Source organism: Sebastes fasciatus, chromosome 7 (assembly GCF_043250625.1).
Source record: "Sebastes fasciatus isolate fSebFas1 chromosome 7, fSebFas1.pri, whole genome shotgun sequence".
Lineage (NCBI taxonomy): Eukaryota > Metazoa > Chordata > Actinopteri > Perciformes > Sebastidae > Sebastes > Sebastes fasciatus.
This window is the reverse complement of record NC_133801.1, coordinates 14,200,677-14,214,386: the sequence shown is the minus strand read 5'-3', so window position 1 is coordinate 14,214,386 and position 13,710 is coordinate 14,200,677. Positions and strand designations below refer to the sequence as shown.

At 42.9% G+C, this 13,710-nt stretch overlaps 2 protein-coding genes across 13 annotated transcripts in view; both read left to right on the top strand.

Annotated features, from left to right (window-relative positions):
• trip12 (thyroid hormone receptor interactor 12) overlaps nt 1-3,864 on the top strand; it is a 32,307-nt gene extending 28,443 nt beyond the window's left edge. For all 12 annotated transcript variants that reach the window (XM_074641762.1, XM_074641761.1, XM_074641760.1 and 9 more), the window contains 6 exons: nt 12-176; nt 403-567; nt 656-769; nt 1,340-1,434; nt 1,588-1,691; nt 2,372-3,864. In XM_074641762.1, coding sequence (XP_074497863.1) covers nt 12-176; nt 403-567; nt 656-769; nt 1,340-1,434; nt 1,588-1,691; nt 2,372-2,568 — 840 coding nt within the window. In that variant the 3' untranslated portion in view covers nt 2,569-3,864. The remainder of the gene's footprint in view (nt 1-11; nt 177-402; nt 568-655; nt 770-1,339; nt 1,435-1,587; nt 1,692-2,371) is intronic.
• A 3,176-nt stretch (nt 3,865-7,040) lies between these two features.
• dner (delta/notch-like EGF repeat containing) overlaps nt 7,041-13,710 on the top strand; it is a 62,420-nt gene continuing 55,750 nt past the window's right edge. Inside the window, exon 1 of the mRNA XM_074641750.1 lies at nt 7,041-7,545. Coding sequence (XP_074497851.1) covers nt 7,213-7,545 — 333 coding nt within the window. The 5' untranslated portion in view covers nt 7,041-7,212. The remainder of the gene's footprint in view (nt 7,546-13,710) is intronic.

Below are 13,710 nucleotides of genomic sequence, written 5' to 3'. Positions count from 1 at the left end.
ACTTTTCCCAGCTGGACCTGCCCCTGGGGTTGCCCTTTTATAAGTGGATGCTACGGCATGAGATGTCTATAAGCTCCCATGACCTGGTGAACATTGACCCCAGTGTGGCCAAGTCCATCCAGCACTTGGAGGATATTATCCGCCAGAAGAAGAGGCTGGAACAGGACCGATCACAGGTAAGGAGTCCTGATTCAATGCACTGGTATCAGAGTGTGGTCTCGTGGTGGTGGTCCAGGTTTCATAAATGTATCTACCTCTATAAGGTCATCAACAATCTCCATTGTAGTCCTCTACACCACTTGATCCAGTCATGACGTGAGGTTCAGTTGTCGCCCCTAATACTGTAATATAGTGTTTCTCCCCCTGTCTCTTTGTTAACCTGCGTTTGTTTGTGTGCACCAGACGAGGGAGACCCTACAGCAGGCACTGGAGAGCCTGAACATGAACGGCTGCTCAGTGGAGGACCTGGGTTTGGACTTCACCCTACCAGGATACCCCAACATTGAGTTGAAAAAGGGCGGCAAAGACTTCCCAGTCACGATCTACAACCTGGAGGAGTACCTCAGGGTATGTGATCTCACTCCGTTTCATACTTTCTGTCTGTCTGGATGTTGTTGCTCTTAAGTTTAATCTGTTTTTCTTTCTCTCTCTCCAGTTGGTGGTGTACTGGACTCTAAATGAAGGAGTGTCCAGACAATTTGAGTCATTTAGGGAAGGGTTTGAGTCGGTCTTCCCCTTGCATCACCTGCAGTATTTCTACCCGGAAGAGGTGAGCACATCTCTTGACAGTATGATGCAGTCAATAACAGTTGCTCTAAATTCAGTAGAAATATTTGTTGGTCCACAAATCAGTAATAATGAACCACAATGTTTTGGCTGGTTAATGAGGAGGCATTTTTTATTGTGTTTGGAATGAATCACTTTTTCTTCTGTATTGTCCTTATTATGATGAGTTATGTATCTCTATATTAAATTAAATATCTGTTCAAAATCCAGAAATAATTTGGTGCACCGATGGTGACAGAATGGAATGGCTATTTAATTTTAATGCTTAAAATTTGGCTACCTTTTGTTTCTAAAGCCTAGGGGGAAAAGGTCAGGGTAGTTTATTTGTTTTGTATTATTTGTAATTTATCTTGCTACTCTGGTTTCTGTCTCTTTTTCTAATTAATGGTGTCTTGCAAACTTGTTTGGGCTGGGCATATTATTTATGCATGACAGTAATAATAAAAAAATCATGCTTCTCTTGCCAGAGCAAAGTTTCAGTTGTTTTCTTGTTGTTTATTGTCCCGTCGTTCTCTTTTTTTAATTGCTCATTGTCTCTCCTCTCCTGCTGTAGCTGGACCAGTTGCTGTGTGGAAGTAAATCAGAGACATGGGACGTCAAGACGCTGATGGAGTGCTGTCGACCGGACCACGGCTACACACATGACAGGTGAGATCAAAGTGCATTTAATTTATCATAGAGCACCATTAAATATGGGTTAAGGCTACTTTTTCTGCCTCCCTACTTAACAAACTGTCGGTATAAGTACATTTTTGTCTCAAGACACGTGTTTGATGTGTATTTCCTCCCTTGTTTTTGCAGCCGTGCCGTACGGTTCCTATTTGAGGTGTTGAGCAGCTTCGATGCCGAGCAGCAGAGACTGTTTCTGCAGTTTGTCACAGGAAGCCCCAGACTGCCTGTCGGTGGTGAGTCGCCTCACATACACAAACACAAACTAATCAAAGCAGATCAGATTGTTAAACAGCCGTGTCTAAAGCAGAGGTTGCGTTAACCGAATATTTTCCGTCATTGATTAAAAAATTTTAACAATGACGGAAAAATCTGAAGGTCGTTCGTCATTTTGACGGACTGGATTTGGAGCGTGTCTGTTACCATTCGGGTCACAGAGAGGTGCTGTTGCAGCTGCGCCGCTGGTACAGAAGGAGAGCAGGCTGTGGGATTTCCTCCAAGTGAAGCAAGTGCTTGCAGGATCGGGAAACCCCACCTCAGGTCTGGTATTTCCAGGCTCCAGTGTGGCAGCAGAGTGCGGGTTGAGCCTTCAAAACAAAATGAAAAGGGCCGTGAGAAGTCTTCTGTGTTGACATGAAAAGTGACCGCCCGGTCGGTGTCGTGTCTCTGTTCATCTTTTCTCTCCACGCCCTTATAAATACATAATATATACGGAGGTTCTGTATATTAATCATTAAAAAAACAATGAGAAAGTCTAATGCAACCACTGGTCTAAAGATGTAACGAGATCTCTGACTTAAAATAATCTAGCATTAACCTAAATAGATATTTTCTCATCTTAAGTGAATGTATAAAACGTGAAGCCGTGTCTCTACTATATCTGTACCTGACCTCTGGCGCTGCTCTTGTGTCTCAGGTTTCCGGAGCCTGAACCCCCCTCTGACGATTGTGAGAAAGACGTTCGAGTCAACAGAGAACCCGGACGACTTCCTCCCCTCAGTCATGACCTGTGTCAACTACCTGAAGCTGCCTGACTACTCCAGCATAGAGATAATGCGAGAGAAACTGTTGATTGCGGCCCGCGAGGGCCAGCAGTCTTTCCACCTTTCCTGATCTCTCCACATCTCACATTCAAATGCCTTCTAAAAGCGACTGATGAAATCATGACTTCCTTCTTAGTTTTTTTGTAACCACATACATCAAGGCTACATGTACAGCCTTCTTGTTAGAGAAAGCAGCTTGCAGAAAAATTAAGACTTTAAATATATATTTGCTGCCCCGGTCTCTCAAAAAAAAAAAATATAAAAAAAATGGAAAAGTGTTCCATGACTTACAGAAGTTAAAATATAAAAAAGAGAGAGAAAAACGTATATCAGTAGTTGAGTAATGTTAAAAAAAGATGAAAACATCTGGGTGACATTTTAAATTGCATTGCTATGTGATATTTAAAAAAGGGATGTCTCCTCTCCAGAGTGGTGGACAACGTCACTGGGTGTCGGGGAGGGAGGGGGGGGCGGGGGGCGGGGGGGTCCACCGAGCAAGCTAGGTTTACTTTAGCTCCAAAGATCATTTGTACAGACAAATTTGCAGACTTTGCTCATTCTACACATTTGATAGAATAGCTCTTTGTTCTCATGTCTCTCCCCCTCAGTTCGTCTGTTCGCATTTTGTTCTGTATTATATTGGCCCCTAGTTTGTGTGTTGCATTTTGGTTCGGCTTCCCCCTCCCCCCTGTGTGTCTTTGCTTAAAGTTGTGGAAATACGAGAGTTGCAGTTGGTTGAATGCGGGTAGTGATGAGCGCATATTATCTTTTTTTTTCCTCCCATCTACCCAAGTTGAGATTGTGTTCTGGCCTCCTTTATTATAGAGAGCTTCAGCTCAAATGAAGAGTTGTAACCAACGTGTTGATCAGGTAAATTTTGTTTTGCTCTTATTTTGATAGAGTTTAGCGTCTTTCTGTTGGGCCCTACCTGATGTGTAGGGTTATCTTGGTAGACCAAGCTCTGAGCAACCCTCAACACATAATGTAGCTGGGCACAAAATTTGGCTGGTCTCATTTTATCGTTTCATGGCCAGATAGCATTTCAAGTTCATTTATGGAATAAAGTTTATATGCAGTTTCACACCCTGTTTGAGGTGGGAATGTCTGCTTTACCTTTTTTTTTTTTTTTTAATTTTCTATATTGTCTTTATTTCTTGCTGTAGTTGATTATTATTATTATTTTTTTCTTTGCACTGCTGGCTTGGAACAAACCGTGGTGTGCACCTGCAGTCTGTGGCCAGGGGAGGGCGCCACTGTATGTTCTCCTGGCCCAATCGTTCATGTGCTGGTTTCTAAGATCTGCAATAATTTACTGCATCAGGTTCATGTTTTTACCTGAACATAAATAAAGTAACTGTTTGACTCATCCTTGTTCAGTTATTTATCCATCCCTCCATCACTTTGCCACATTGCTCTCATGAATCCTTCACAGCTGGTTTTAGATACTGACCAATCTTCATCTTAAAGCTGGTTATTAATCGGTTAATTCAGGCAAAATCTTGATGCACTCTGGTCCTCGACTGGACAGGATGAGGGGTGTTGCCATGGAGATGGTAACAAAGGTGACTTATTTGACTCACCTGGTATGTTGCTCTTTAGGTCTCAGCAGGGTTTAACAACACTCAGCCTGTAAGCTGAATCTTTACCCACCGCTGTGTTCCCAAACTCTGACTAACAACAGAAAGATTAGCCTCGGATTTAACATTACATAACTGCTATTTCAACACGTGATACACCCATTTTCTGTGGCATACTGTTCATCAACTTTACTGAAAACTTGTGATGAGCCAAAGTGAATTTCTGTGACAAAATGATTGTCTGTAAACAGAAAACATTTCCAGTCTCCGTGCTGTGTGCTGCCCATTAGCACAAGCAGCAACAGGCGCAGTGGGTTTTTGCAGTCTGCTGCAGTAGCTGAGTTCACTGAGCCAACTGGAGTGGTGTCAGGTAACAGATTCATTGCACCGTGGGAGGATTCATGATGGAAATGGGGAAAGTTGAGGCCAGAGTGTGAGGCCGACATCTCATTAACAACCACCGGGGTTTTATATTGATCATACCGGAACAACACGCCTCTCTGAAACGTGCAACTACTTAAACTGAATAAATCAAGGTTTTAAATCTCACAGCAACACTTGAGAGTCTGAACAAGTTCAAGGACTGCTAAAACTTCTGCTTCATGTTTTAAAGAAGGCAGTTTTTGATAGTAGTGCAGTTTAAATTTGTCTTTTTTTTGTTTCAGTCTTAAAGGTGCTAAATGCCAGATTGGGAGCATTTCTATTGCCTCCACACGGCTCTCAACATGGCGACAATAGCTAACGGTGCTAACACATGGTGCAAATAGGGAAAACAAAGGCAACAGTGCTAACTGAGCTAAACGTGGCATATCCACAAGTTACATTTCGAGCTAATGCTCTTCCTCAATATTCGCAAATCTTTTAATAAAGCTCCTAAAAATGCTGGATCCTATTCAGTACCTCCCATAATGCAACTCTGTAGCATCTTTTGTTAGACCCTCCATGCCTTGTAAATGCCTCCACAACCCAAATTAGTGTTTCTGCTCTTAAAGAGTAGCTATCATTTTTGCTACAACTTTTAAATATCTGCAGTCAACACTTCTAAGTTGAGTCATGGACAGAAGAAAGTCTTCACTGTACGTTATATAATAATGCTCCAAACTTTACGCAAAATTTTGGTGAGGAAAAACTGGCATGGCCATTTTCAAAGGGGTCCCTTGACTTCTGACTTCAAGATATGTGAATGTAAATGGGTTCTATGGGTACCCACGAGTCTCCCCTTTACAAACATGCTTCTTTATGATAATCACATGCAGTTCGGGGCAAGTCAGAGTCAAGTCAGCACACTGACACACTGACAGCTGTTGTTGCCTTTTGGGCTGCAGTTTGCCATGTTATGATTTGAGCATATTTTCTATGCTAAATGCAGAACCTGTGAGGGTTTCTGGACAATATTTGTCATTGTTTTGTGTTAATTGATTTCCAATAATAAATATATACATATATTTGCATAAAGCAAGCATATTTGCCCACTCCCATGTTGATAAGAGTAATAAATACTTGACAAATCTCCCTTTAAGGTACATTTTGAAGATGACTCAGGTGATGCCGCTTGTCTCAAAATAGTACTAGTACCAGACGTTGAAGAAGTATTCAGATCCTTTACTTAAGTAGAAGCAGAAATAATAAAGTTTAAAAATACTCCACTACAAGTAAAAGTCCTATCATCAGCGAAATTTATTTAAAGTCTCAAAAGTAAAAACTACTTATCATGCAGAACGGCTCCTTTCACAATGTTATATTACGATCAAATATTATATTCAGTTTTTATCACTGACAAATACATGTAAGAGTATTTTAAGGTTGTAGTTCGTCAATGTGGAGCCAATTTGAGATAGTTTGTATACTACTGTAGATATGTAGTATAGTACTGCATCATATCATATACAGTAAGCAGATCATGTGTAACTATAAGTGTTATATAAATGTAGTGGAGTTAAAAGTACAAAATAGTAGTTGAGTAGAAGTATAAAGTAGCATAAAATGGAGATACTCAAGTATGTCAAAATTGTATTTCAGTACAGTACTTGAGTAAATGTACTTTTCACCACTGATTAGCACGAGGATGACCAGTACATTTAACATGTAAAATCTGTGAACTGCCCATTTTAAAATTCAGTGTCCTTGAAAAAACACTGATGTGTAATTGGATAATCAGTCGAATAAAAAAACACTCAGGGACCACCCACTGCAGGACTCCTAACAAAGAAACATTGCATCAGATTAGTGCACCCCAAAACAGAATTGTTAATGACCTAACCAACAACCCAAAACATGTCCAAGTCCTGACATCCACGCTCATAAAAAGTCAGCTTTGATAATGGAGGCTTTTTCTCATCTTGACAATATATTTTCATGCATGCTTATTTAAACTTTTATGTCAAGATGTTCACTCTCACCTTGGTTGTCACGTGATGGTACCCTGGTGAATGATCTCTGACCTCTGGGACTGCACCACTCTGCTCCTAGGGAACTGTTTTATGAATGATTTTGGACATTTCTGTTGTGAACCACCTCAGCATCAGCATCAGCATCATTCTGCTGCATTTTCAGACTTCTGAGTGCATCATCTCCCTCGTGGTAATACCGCCTGTTATCGCTGGAAAGCAGCTAATCTTATGGCAAAGCTGATGAGGATTTTCTCCACCAACACCACCTCCTCCTCCTCTGTCTTCCCCAACTACAGCCTCCTCCCTCCCACCTTGAAGCCCGGCTCCAAGGAGAGGTTATGGATGATGAGACTCTAAATGAGGAGGGTGCAGAGCTCCCCTGCTACCATGCACAGTGTGAGAAGCCAGAAAAGAGTGTGTGTGTGTTGAGGTGTGTGTTGGGGGGGTAGTGTCGTCAGCTATCATCGTCACTGTGACTCGGAGACAGAATAGAGCCGAGAGCCCTCCCCTTCTCCTCCCGCATCCCCACCTTCTCTCCCTCAGCCTCCACACCGTCAGCCAGTCTGCTCTCAGTCATTCTGCCTGCGCACAGCTGAGCCTCCACATCCTCTAACAGCCTCCTCTCTCTCTCTCACACACACACACAGTCGCTCACACACCTCTCAGTTGCTGCACCGACTACTTGAGCTCTGAGGAAAAGAGGAGACACACAACACAATAAAGAAGAAGAAGAAACGAAACCAGAGGATGAGTGTGTGCAGCGTGCCAGCAGCCTCCTGCTGCCGTCCCACACAGATCTCACGGAGCTTCACACCCCCCCTGCTTCTCCTCCTCCTGCTCCTGAGCAGCAGCAGAGGCAGCAGCATCGGGGCCGTCCCCTCTGCCTTCCAGCTGGCTCCGGACACCCCGGCCCCGGCCAAGCCCACCCCGACCCAAGCCACACCTCGTCCGGACCCCTGCGAGGGACGACCCTGCCTCAACGGGGGGTTCTGCCTCGCGCTGCCGTCCGCTGGCAGGCCAGAGGACACCTGGGAGTACACCTGTACCTGCAGCCAGGGCTTCACCGGACGCAACTGTGAGGTATATGGACACATTTGATGTCATCTACCTGTATGAACTCAGGAATGAACAGTCTGTGAGTGTGTGTGATCTTATTCTTTTTGCTCGAGTGAGCATGGAGAACTAAGAAGAAGTGTTGCTCACATGTGTTAATTACTTTATAAAGAGCTTCTCTGCTCATTATTTGTATTTTAATGGGAATTTGTGTTTCTTTTTCTTTTGTGTTGAGCCTATTAGAGTCACTGGAATCCATTATCATTCATTATTCATCATCATCATCATCATCATCATCTCGAGGGGTTCACCTTGGATGGTGTGTGTGTGTGTGTGTGTGTGTGTATGTGTGATAATAAACCTGCATCCTGCTTTGATTTGCATGCGAGAGCATACAGTAGATGACGGCATGTGTGAGCGCGTTCTGGCTCTCTGCTGTTCTCCGATGGTTTTTTAATGGGAGCATGTGCTGTCACCGAGACACGGAGACGAGTGCTGCGTTGCTGTGGCAACAGGAGGGAAGAGCGGCAGCAGTGGGGATGCTGAGTGAAAACTGTAGATTTATGTTTGTGTGCAACCTGTTTATAACCATGTACTGTGTGAGTTGTTGAAGAAGAGAAAAGTTCCAGTGAATCCTAATGCATGAGCTCTAATTTGTATGTGAGATAAAAAAAAAACTCAAAGTATGGGTGAATCCATTAACATCTGGACCAGTCTCCACACTGCATTCATTAATTGGAACATCTGGACAGTCGTGAATGAGATAAAGGCTTTTTTTCTGTTGCAGGTTCCAAAACATCTCTTATTCTTAGAGTTATTTATGTCCATCTGGTTGAAGCTTATAGCACTTCTACCTGTCTCTTTAATACCATTCTGCATGATAAGTAGTAGTATTTTATTCAGTCATCACATGATTTGCATTATTTAATAATAAACCAAATCATTGAATTTCATAGCATGAAATTTTTTATAAACAATGGATTTGTGTGATCATAATAACCAGCTTTATTAATAACACGTAGAGCTCATTTTTGTAATACGATAATTGAAGTATCAGTTCAGCCTAATACAAAAATACGAAATAGATTTGAGCATCATATCCACTTACTAGCTTTTTTGAGCTTTCAACTGCTCCTCATGGCCTTCATTATGTTTAGATTTGGTCTACCAAATCATTTAATAGCCGTTCTCTGTTGATTAAAGTTTGCAAAATGTAGATTTTGACTCCCCATCCCCCGTTCTGCTCCTCCAGGTGTGTCTGAGATCCCAAATTTCCAGCAGAGTCCCTGGAAAAATGCATGAATATGGCTGCTAGTACAATATTAGACTCCGAGGATTGGGTTGGTAGCACTTGGTACTCCATTAGAAGATGATTTCCATCGCTGAGAAATGATTTGACATCTTCTTTAACACGTCCCTGAGGTTGACCTATATACCTTTGTTCTTCCCACTGCATCATCTTTACACTCCTATCTATTCAAGGACATTTAAAGTCCTGAAGCAGCTCCCCCCTTTTCACGTTAATTCATCCCTTTATTGATCTCCACATAAACCCGCTCTTCTGCTGGATTGCATGTAATTCATCTGAGCTTTACAAGGAACGGACTGAGGCCGAGGCTCGGCAGCATTAGGCTCAATAGGCATGAGTCATGCTGGGGTGAAAGAGAGCATCCGCCAGCAGCAGAGAGGATAAATGAGTCTGCTGCAGCATCACGGAGGGAAACGGCAAGGTGACTGGGTGAACTTTAGCAGAGTCACCAACAGGTGGCAGCCACATACCCCCTTGTGTTTACATGTGCATAGTTTGCTTATCATGTGCATGTATGCTGGTATATGACAGTGGAAGGTGTGTGTACAGGTGAGGATGCTGGTGGTGAATTGAAGGCATTTAGTGGAGCATTCACTGTCTCCTTGGCTGTCCTGGTTTCGTGTCTCAGAATAGAAAGCAGCCGCAGTTTGTTGCCTCTGCAGCCTGCTTCACTTCAGTGCTCCACGCAAACCACAGAGGACGATGTTGTCACACAGCCTGAGCCGAGGCTGGACAATACATGCACACACATTTTCATATTTTTCATGGCAAGAGGGAAGAAAATCTCTCCTTCTTCAGCACCACAATTCTCTTCTGCTGTGAGACAACGACATGCACTCCAGCTTTATCCCTCTTATGCGTCAAATTTCAGGTCCGGCGCGGGCCCCGAGCCGGGCCCGAGGGGGAATCATTGATTTTCGCCTCCTGCTGGTTGTTTCTTCTCCATGGAAACTGGAGCAGCAGTCAATTGAGATTTGGTAAATGACCTGATTGGCTGAGCGCAGTGCTGGTTTGCATCCCCTGTCCTCTGCATGCGTCACAACACAGATGAGGAAGGACGAGGATCGAAGAAAGAGATAGCGGGGAAGGAAGGAGGAGGAATGAGAGAAAGAGGATGGGGAAATGGAAGAGGAGAGTGAGGGGAAGAAAACTATTGATCTCTTCTTGAACAGAGTAAAGGCCTAGTTTTGGAGCTTAGTGAAGAATTACTGTTGTACAAGTGTCACCCTCCTCCCTCCCTCTCTCTTCTTTTATCTCAACTTCCCACACAGCTTCACAGCAGTTCGTGAAATAGTCATGACATTTTATCTATTTGATTCGTGTACATAGATTTCCCTTTTTTTCGTGACACTCAGCACGACTTTCAACAACACGTGATTTAGTTAGGTTTAGGAATAGATCGACTTGGTTAGGTTTAGGCAACAAACTTCTTAGTTAGGTTTAGGAAAAGATTGTGGTTTGGGTTAAAATAACACCGGAAGTGACGTAACTTAAGTACGGAAGTTACGTGGAAAATAAATCAACTTTAACTTGTGTTTTCACACTGGACACGAACGCCGGTCTCCTCTGTTTTTTGCCCCCTGCATCCACCCCGACCTCCTCCTGCAGCGTTCGCCGTTCTCTATACTTCCCGGTTCACAATTACATACAAATTTATATTGTGCTGTCTATGTACACAAATTAATTAATTCAATTTCATGACTATTTCACGAACTGCTGTGCGACTGGGCTGCAACTTCTGTGTCGAACCAGGGGCGCTGTACACAAAGCAGGATTACAGCAAAAACCAAGCAGAATCTGTTTGTAAAACTAAACTTGAATAGTAGGTTTAGGATTAAATCTCGCTTGTTGGCAGTCATGCCTGTTGATTTCAGGATATTTCGCACCATTTAAAAAAAACAAAACGATCTGGCTAAATTGCTAATCCTGCTTTGTGATTTACCCTCCCTGGCTGTGTTTTAAAGTGCAGGAATCAAAGCAGCCTAATGGAAACCACAGCAGCAGCCGGCACCGGGGGAAAACAAACCCACTCTACTTGTTCAACTCGCTGAGTTTTTAATATAATCCTTCTGCACCTTTTCTGGATGGCAGCCTGTAAGCTGTCCTGTTGGAATTCACTACCACTGGCCTTTCTCTGAGTTATTAGCTTCTCAGCCGCTGGCTTATTCATTATTGAAAGGCCTGTTGTGCGCCCTGATGGATTTGGTAACTTGCTCTACAACACAATGGGGCTGTGGCAGTGCAAAAACAGCCATCTGTCATGAAGCAAGTCCAGGGAGCTCTCGCTGGGTTGCTCAGCCATTCAGCTCTATGAAAGCTGTGGATCACAGCAGAATTTGCAGACTGAAGTTAATTTTACGATCACTGGATGCATTTTTATTAGCTGTGACCAGTAGCTCTATGGTGTTGAATGGTCAGTTGGTCCACAGTTTTCGTCCTATAGAAGCTAAAAGTCGGCATGGAGGTCAATTGTTTGTGAGGTTGTGTGTGTGTGAATGCATGAACGCATTGAGGTGCTTATTTTTCTGTTATTTGGAGAGGGAATGTGGGACTGAAGGTGGTGAAAGAGGTGATGTCTCTAAGGAAGCACAGAAGTAATGTAGCTGTTTCTGCAGCCTCAATTTAATAAGCTCACACAGAGAGAGAGCATGTCAGAGCTGTGATGGACTGAAGGCTTTTTGATCCTTATGATGAGGATTTTTTAGATCTCAGCTCATCGTCGTTCCTTCTCTCAACACGTACAGGTTCTTTCTCACTCACAAGTCTTCAGGCTTCTTACTGTGATGTTTCCCCTTTCCTACCACCAGTGACTCTGTTTAAGAACATATTCCCTCTGGGGTCTAAACCAAAGTGAGAAAACGACACGTTGTGGTTTTACTGGGGGACTACTTCTTGGCTAGACACGATCACTTGCTTGCATCAAACATTATGTTTATGCTTCTCTTCTCCGAGATATAACATCTTAATAAGTGAGCTTCAGAGGTGCTTGTAGGCAGATATTGTTACCTTTGGACAGACTAGCTGTTTCCTGTTTATGGTAAGCTAAACTAATCCTCTCTTGGCTCTATTGCTTCCTATTTAACTTACTGTACAGACGTGAAAGTGGTATCAATCTTCTCATTTAACTCTCGACAAGAAACGTCTAAAGGAAACGAAATGTATATTTATTTCCCAAAATGTCAAACTGTTTTTAAGCTCGTTGCCTTATTTATCATATATATCGGTGCTATCATCTGCAGGATTAATGTCTATGCAAGAAGATGGGTGTTGACTCTCAAATTGAAAAATGTACTTGTTTCTGGTGCAGTGACAGTATGTTGACATACGATGCACGTCTTCTGCATCAAAGAACTAGATGATGCACTTCAGCCAGATTCCTGAAATAACTTGATTTGCATTTGGAAACAAGTTAAATGCTCACACATTTAGCAGATTTTTATTTTTTTTATTTTTTCACAAGACTCAGCAACGGACTAAAGATGTTAAATAGATGTTAAGATGGGAACGCAGTGAGAAAACTTGCTATTTACATCCGAGATCCTTCCACTTGCCATTCAGCCTGTTTAAAATGTGTCGAGTAGAAGGTGACATTCATTTGGTAAATATATTTTCTTTTCCAGTTAGGCTAGATGTGACGATTGTCTAATGCACAAATTGCTGCATTAAAAAAATCCTGACAGTTCTCAATGAAAGTAAACAAAGCCGAGTCCTGAAGCTGTTTCGTTGTAATCGTGAGAAAGGGGAGTATAGTGTGTGTGTGTTTGTGTGTGTGTGTGCGTGTGTGGCGGTCATCTCTTGTCTCCAGGGTTATTCACTCCACTGCAACAGATACAGCCTGAGCTGCATCCAATTAAGCAGAGCTCAAAGCTCATCACCAGCCTTTGGTCTCTTTGATATCCCTGGCTTGTTAGTGAGAGGGGAGATGGAGGAATATGGTTCCATTCTGCAATATTGCTGTTTCTCTCGCTGTACTTAAAACACATTGCAGTACTGATAATGAATAGTAGTAGTAGGCATCCTGAAGTCCTGAGGGACCATTGGATAAGCGCTCTTTGTTGCCCACTGTGGTGCTGGAGCAGCGCCTCTTGTGACTATAAAGTCCCACGCGTTGGTGGCAGTTTTTCTGCCACTGTTCGCAGATGATTTCAAATTGTCTTCTTGTGCTTCTGCGGGCCCTCTTATCGTCCCAGTGAAGCAGACCCCTCTTGATTTCAAACCTCCAGGTGCCTTTTGCTGAAGCTTCCCAAGTATTCAATGTTGGTGGCTTTCAGGTCACGTTTACATAAATGTCTTTGTAGCGTAGCTGTGGCCGCCCATAATAATGAAAACCATATAAAGCTACACTAGCAATCCCTAGAGGCTGCAATGTTCATTACATCCCAAAATAGGACTTTTTTTTGGACAGAATATTTTGTCGGGCTAAACACGTAGAGTTTGTTAGAGCTTGGAGCCGGCGCAGGAAAGGATGTGGGAAAATCAGAGCGGTTCAGCATGATGGGAAATGTGTCTTTTAGATTATAAGATATCTTGTGTGCAGAATTTACATTTTTGTGCCTGAGGGTGGCGCAAGAGAAAGCTTATCGAGTGTCCAAAGAAGAAATCCTCTTAAAATACTCAGTTTTTACTAAATAAATTGTTGCAGTTTTCACAGTCAGCTTGGAGAATAGGTAAACAACCGGAAACGGTTGCATCATTTGCAAAGGGAAAAATCCTCATGTAATCGGTTCGAGGCGGTTTGATGAAAGCAGGGGTGTCACTTTGGTAAAACAGGCTGCTTATAACCCTGCCGGTACCTTTGATACAGCGGCTACCCGTCAGCAAGACTCCTTTGAGCTATTATCACTGAGCTATCACTTTTCATGTTGATGTCTTTAGATGTTACG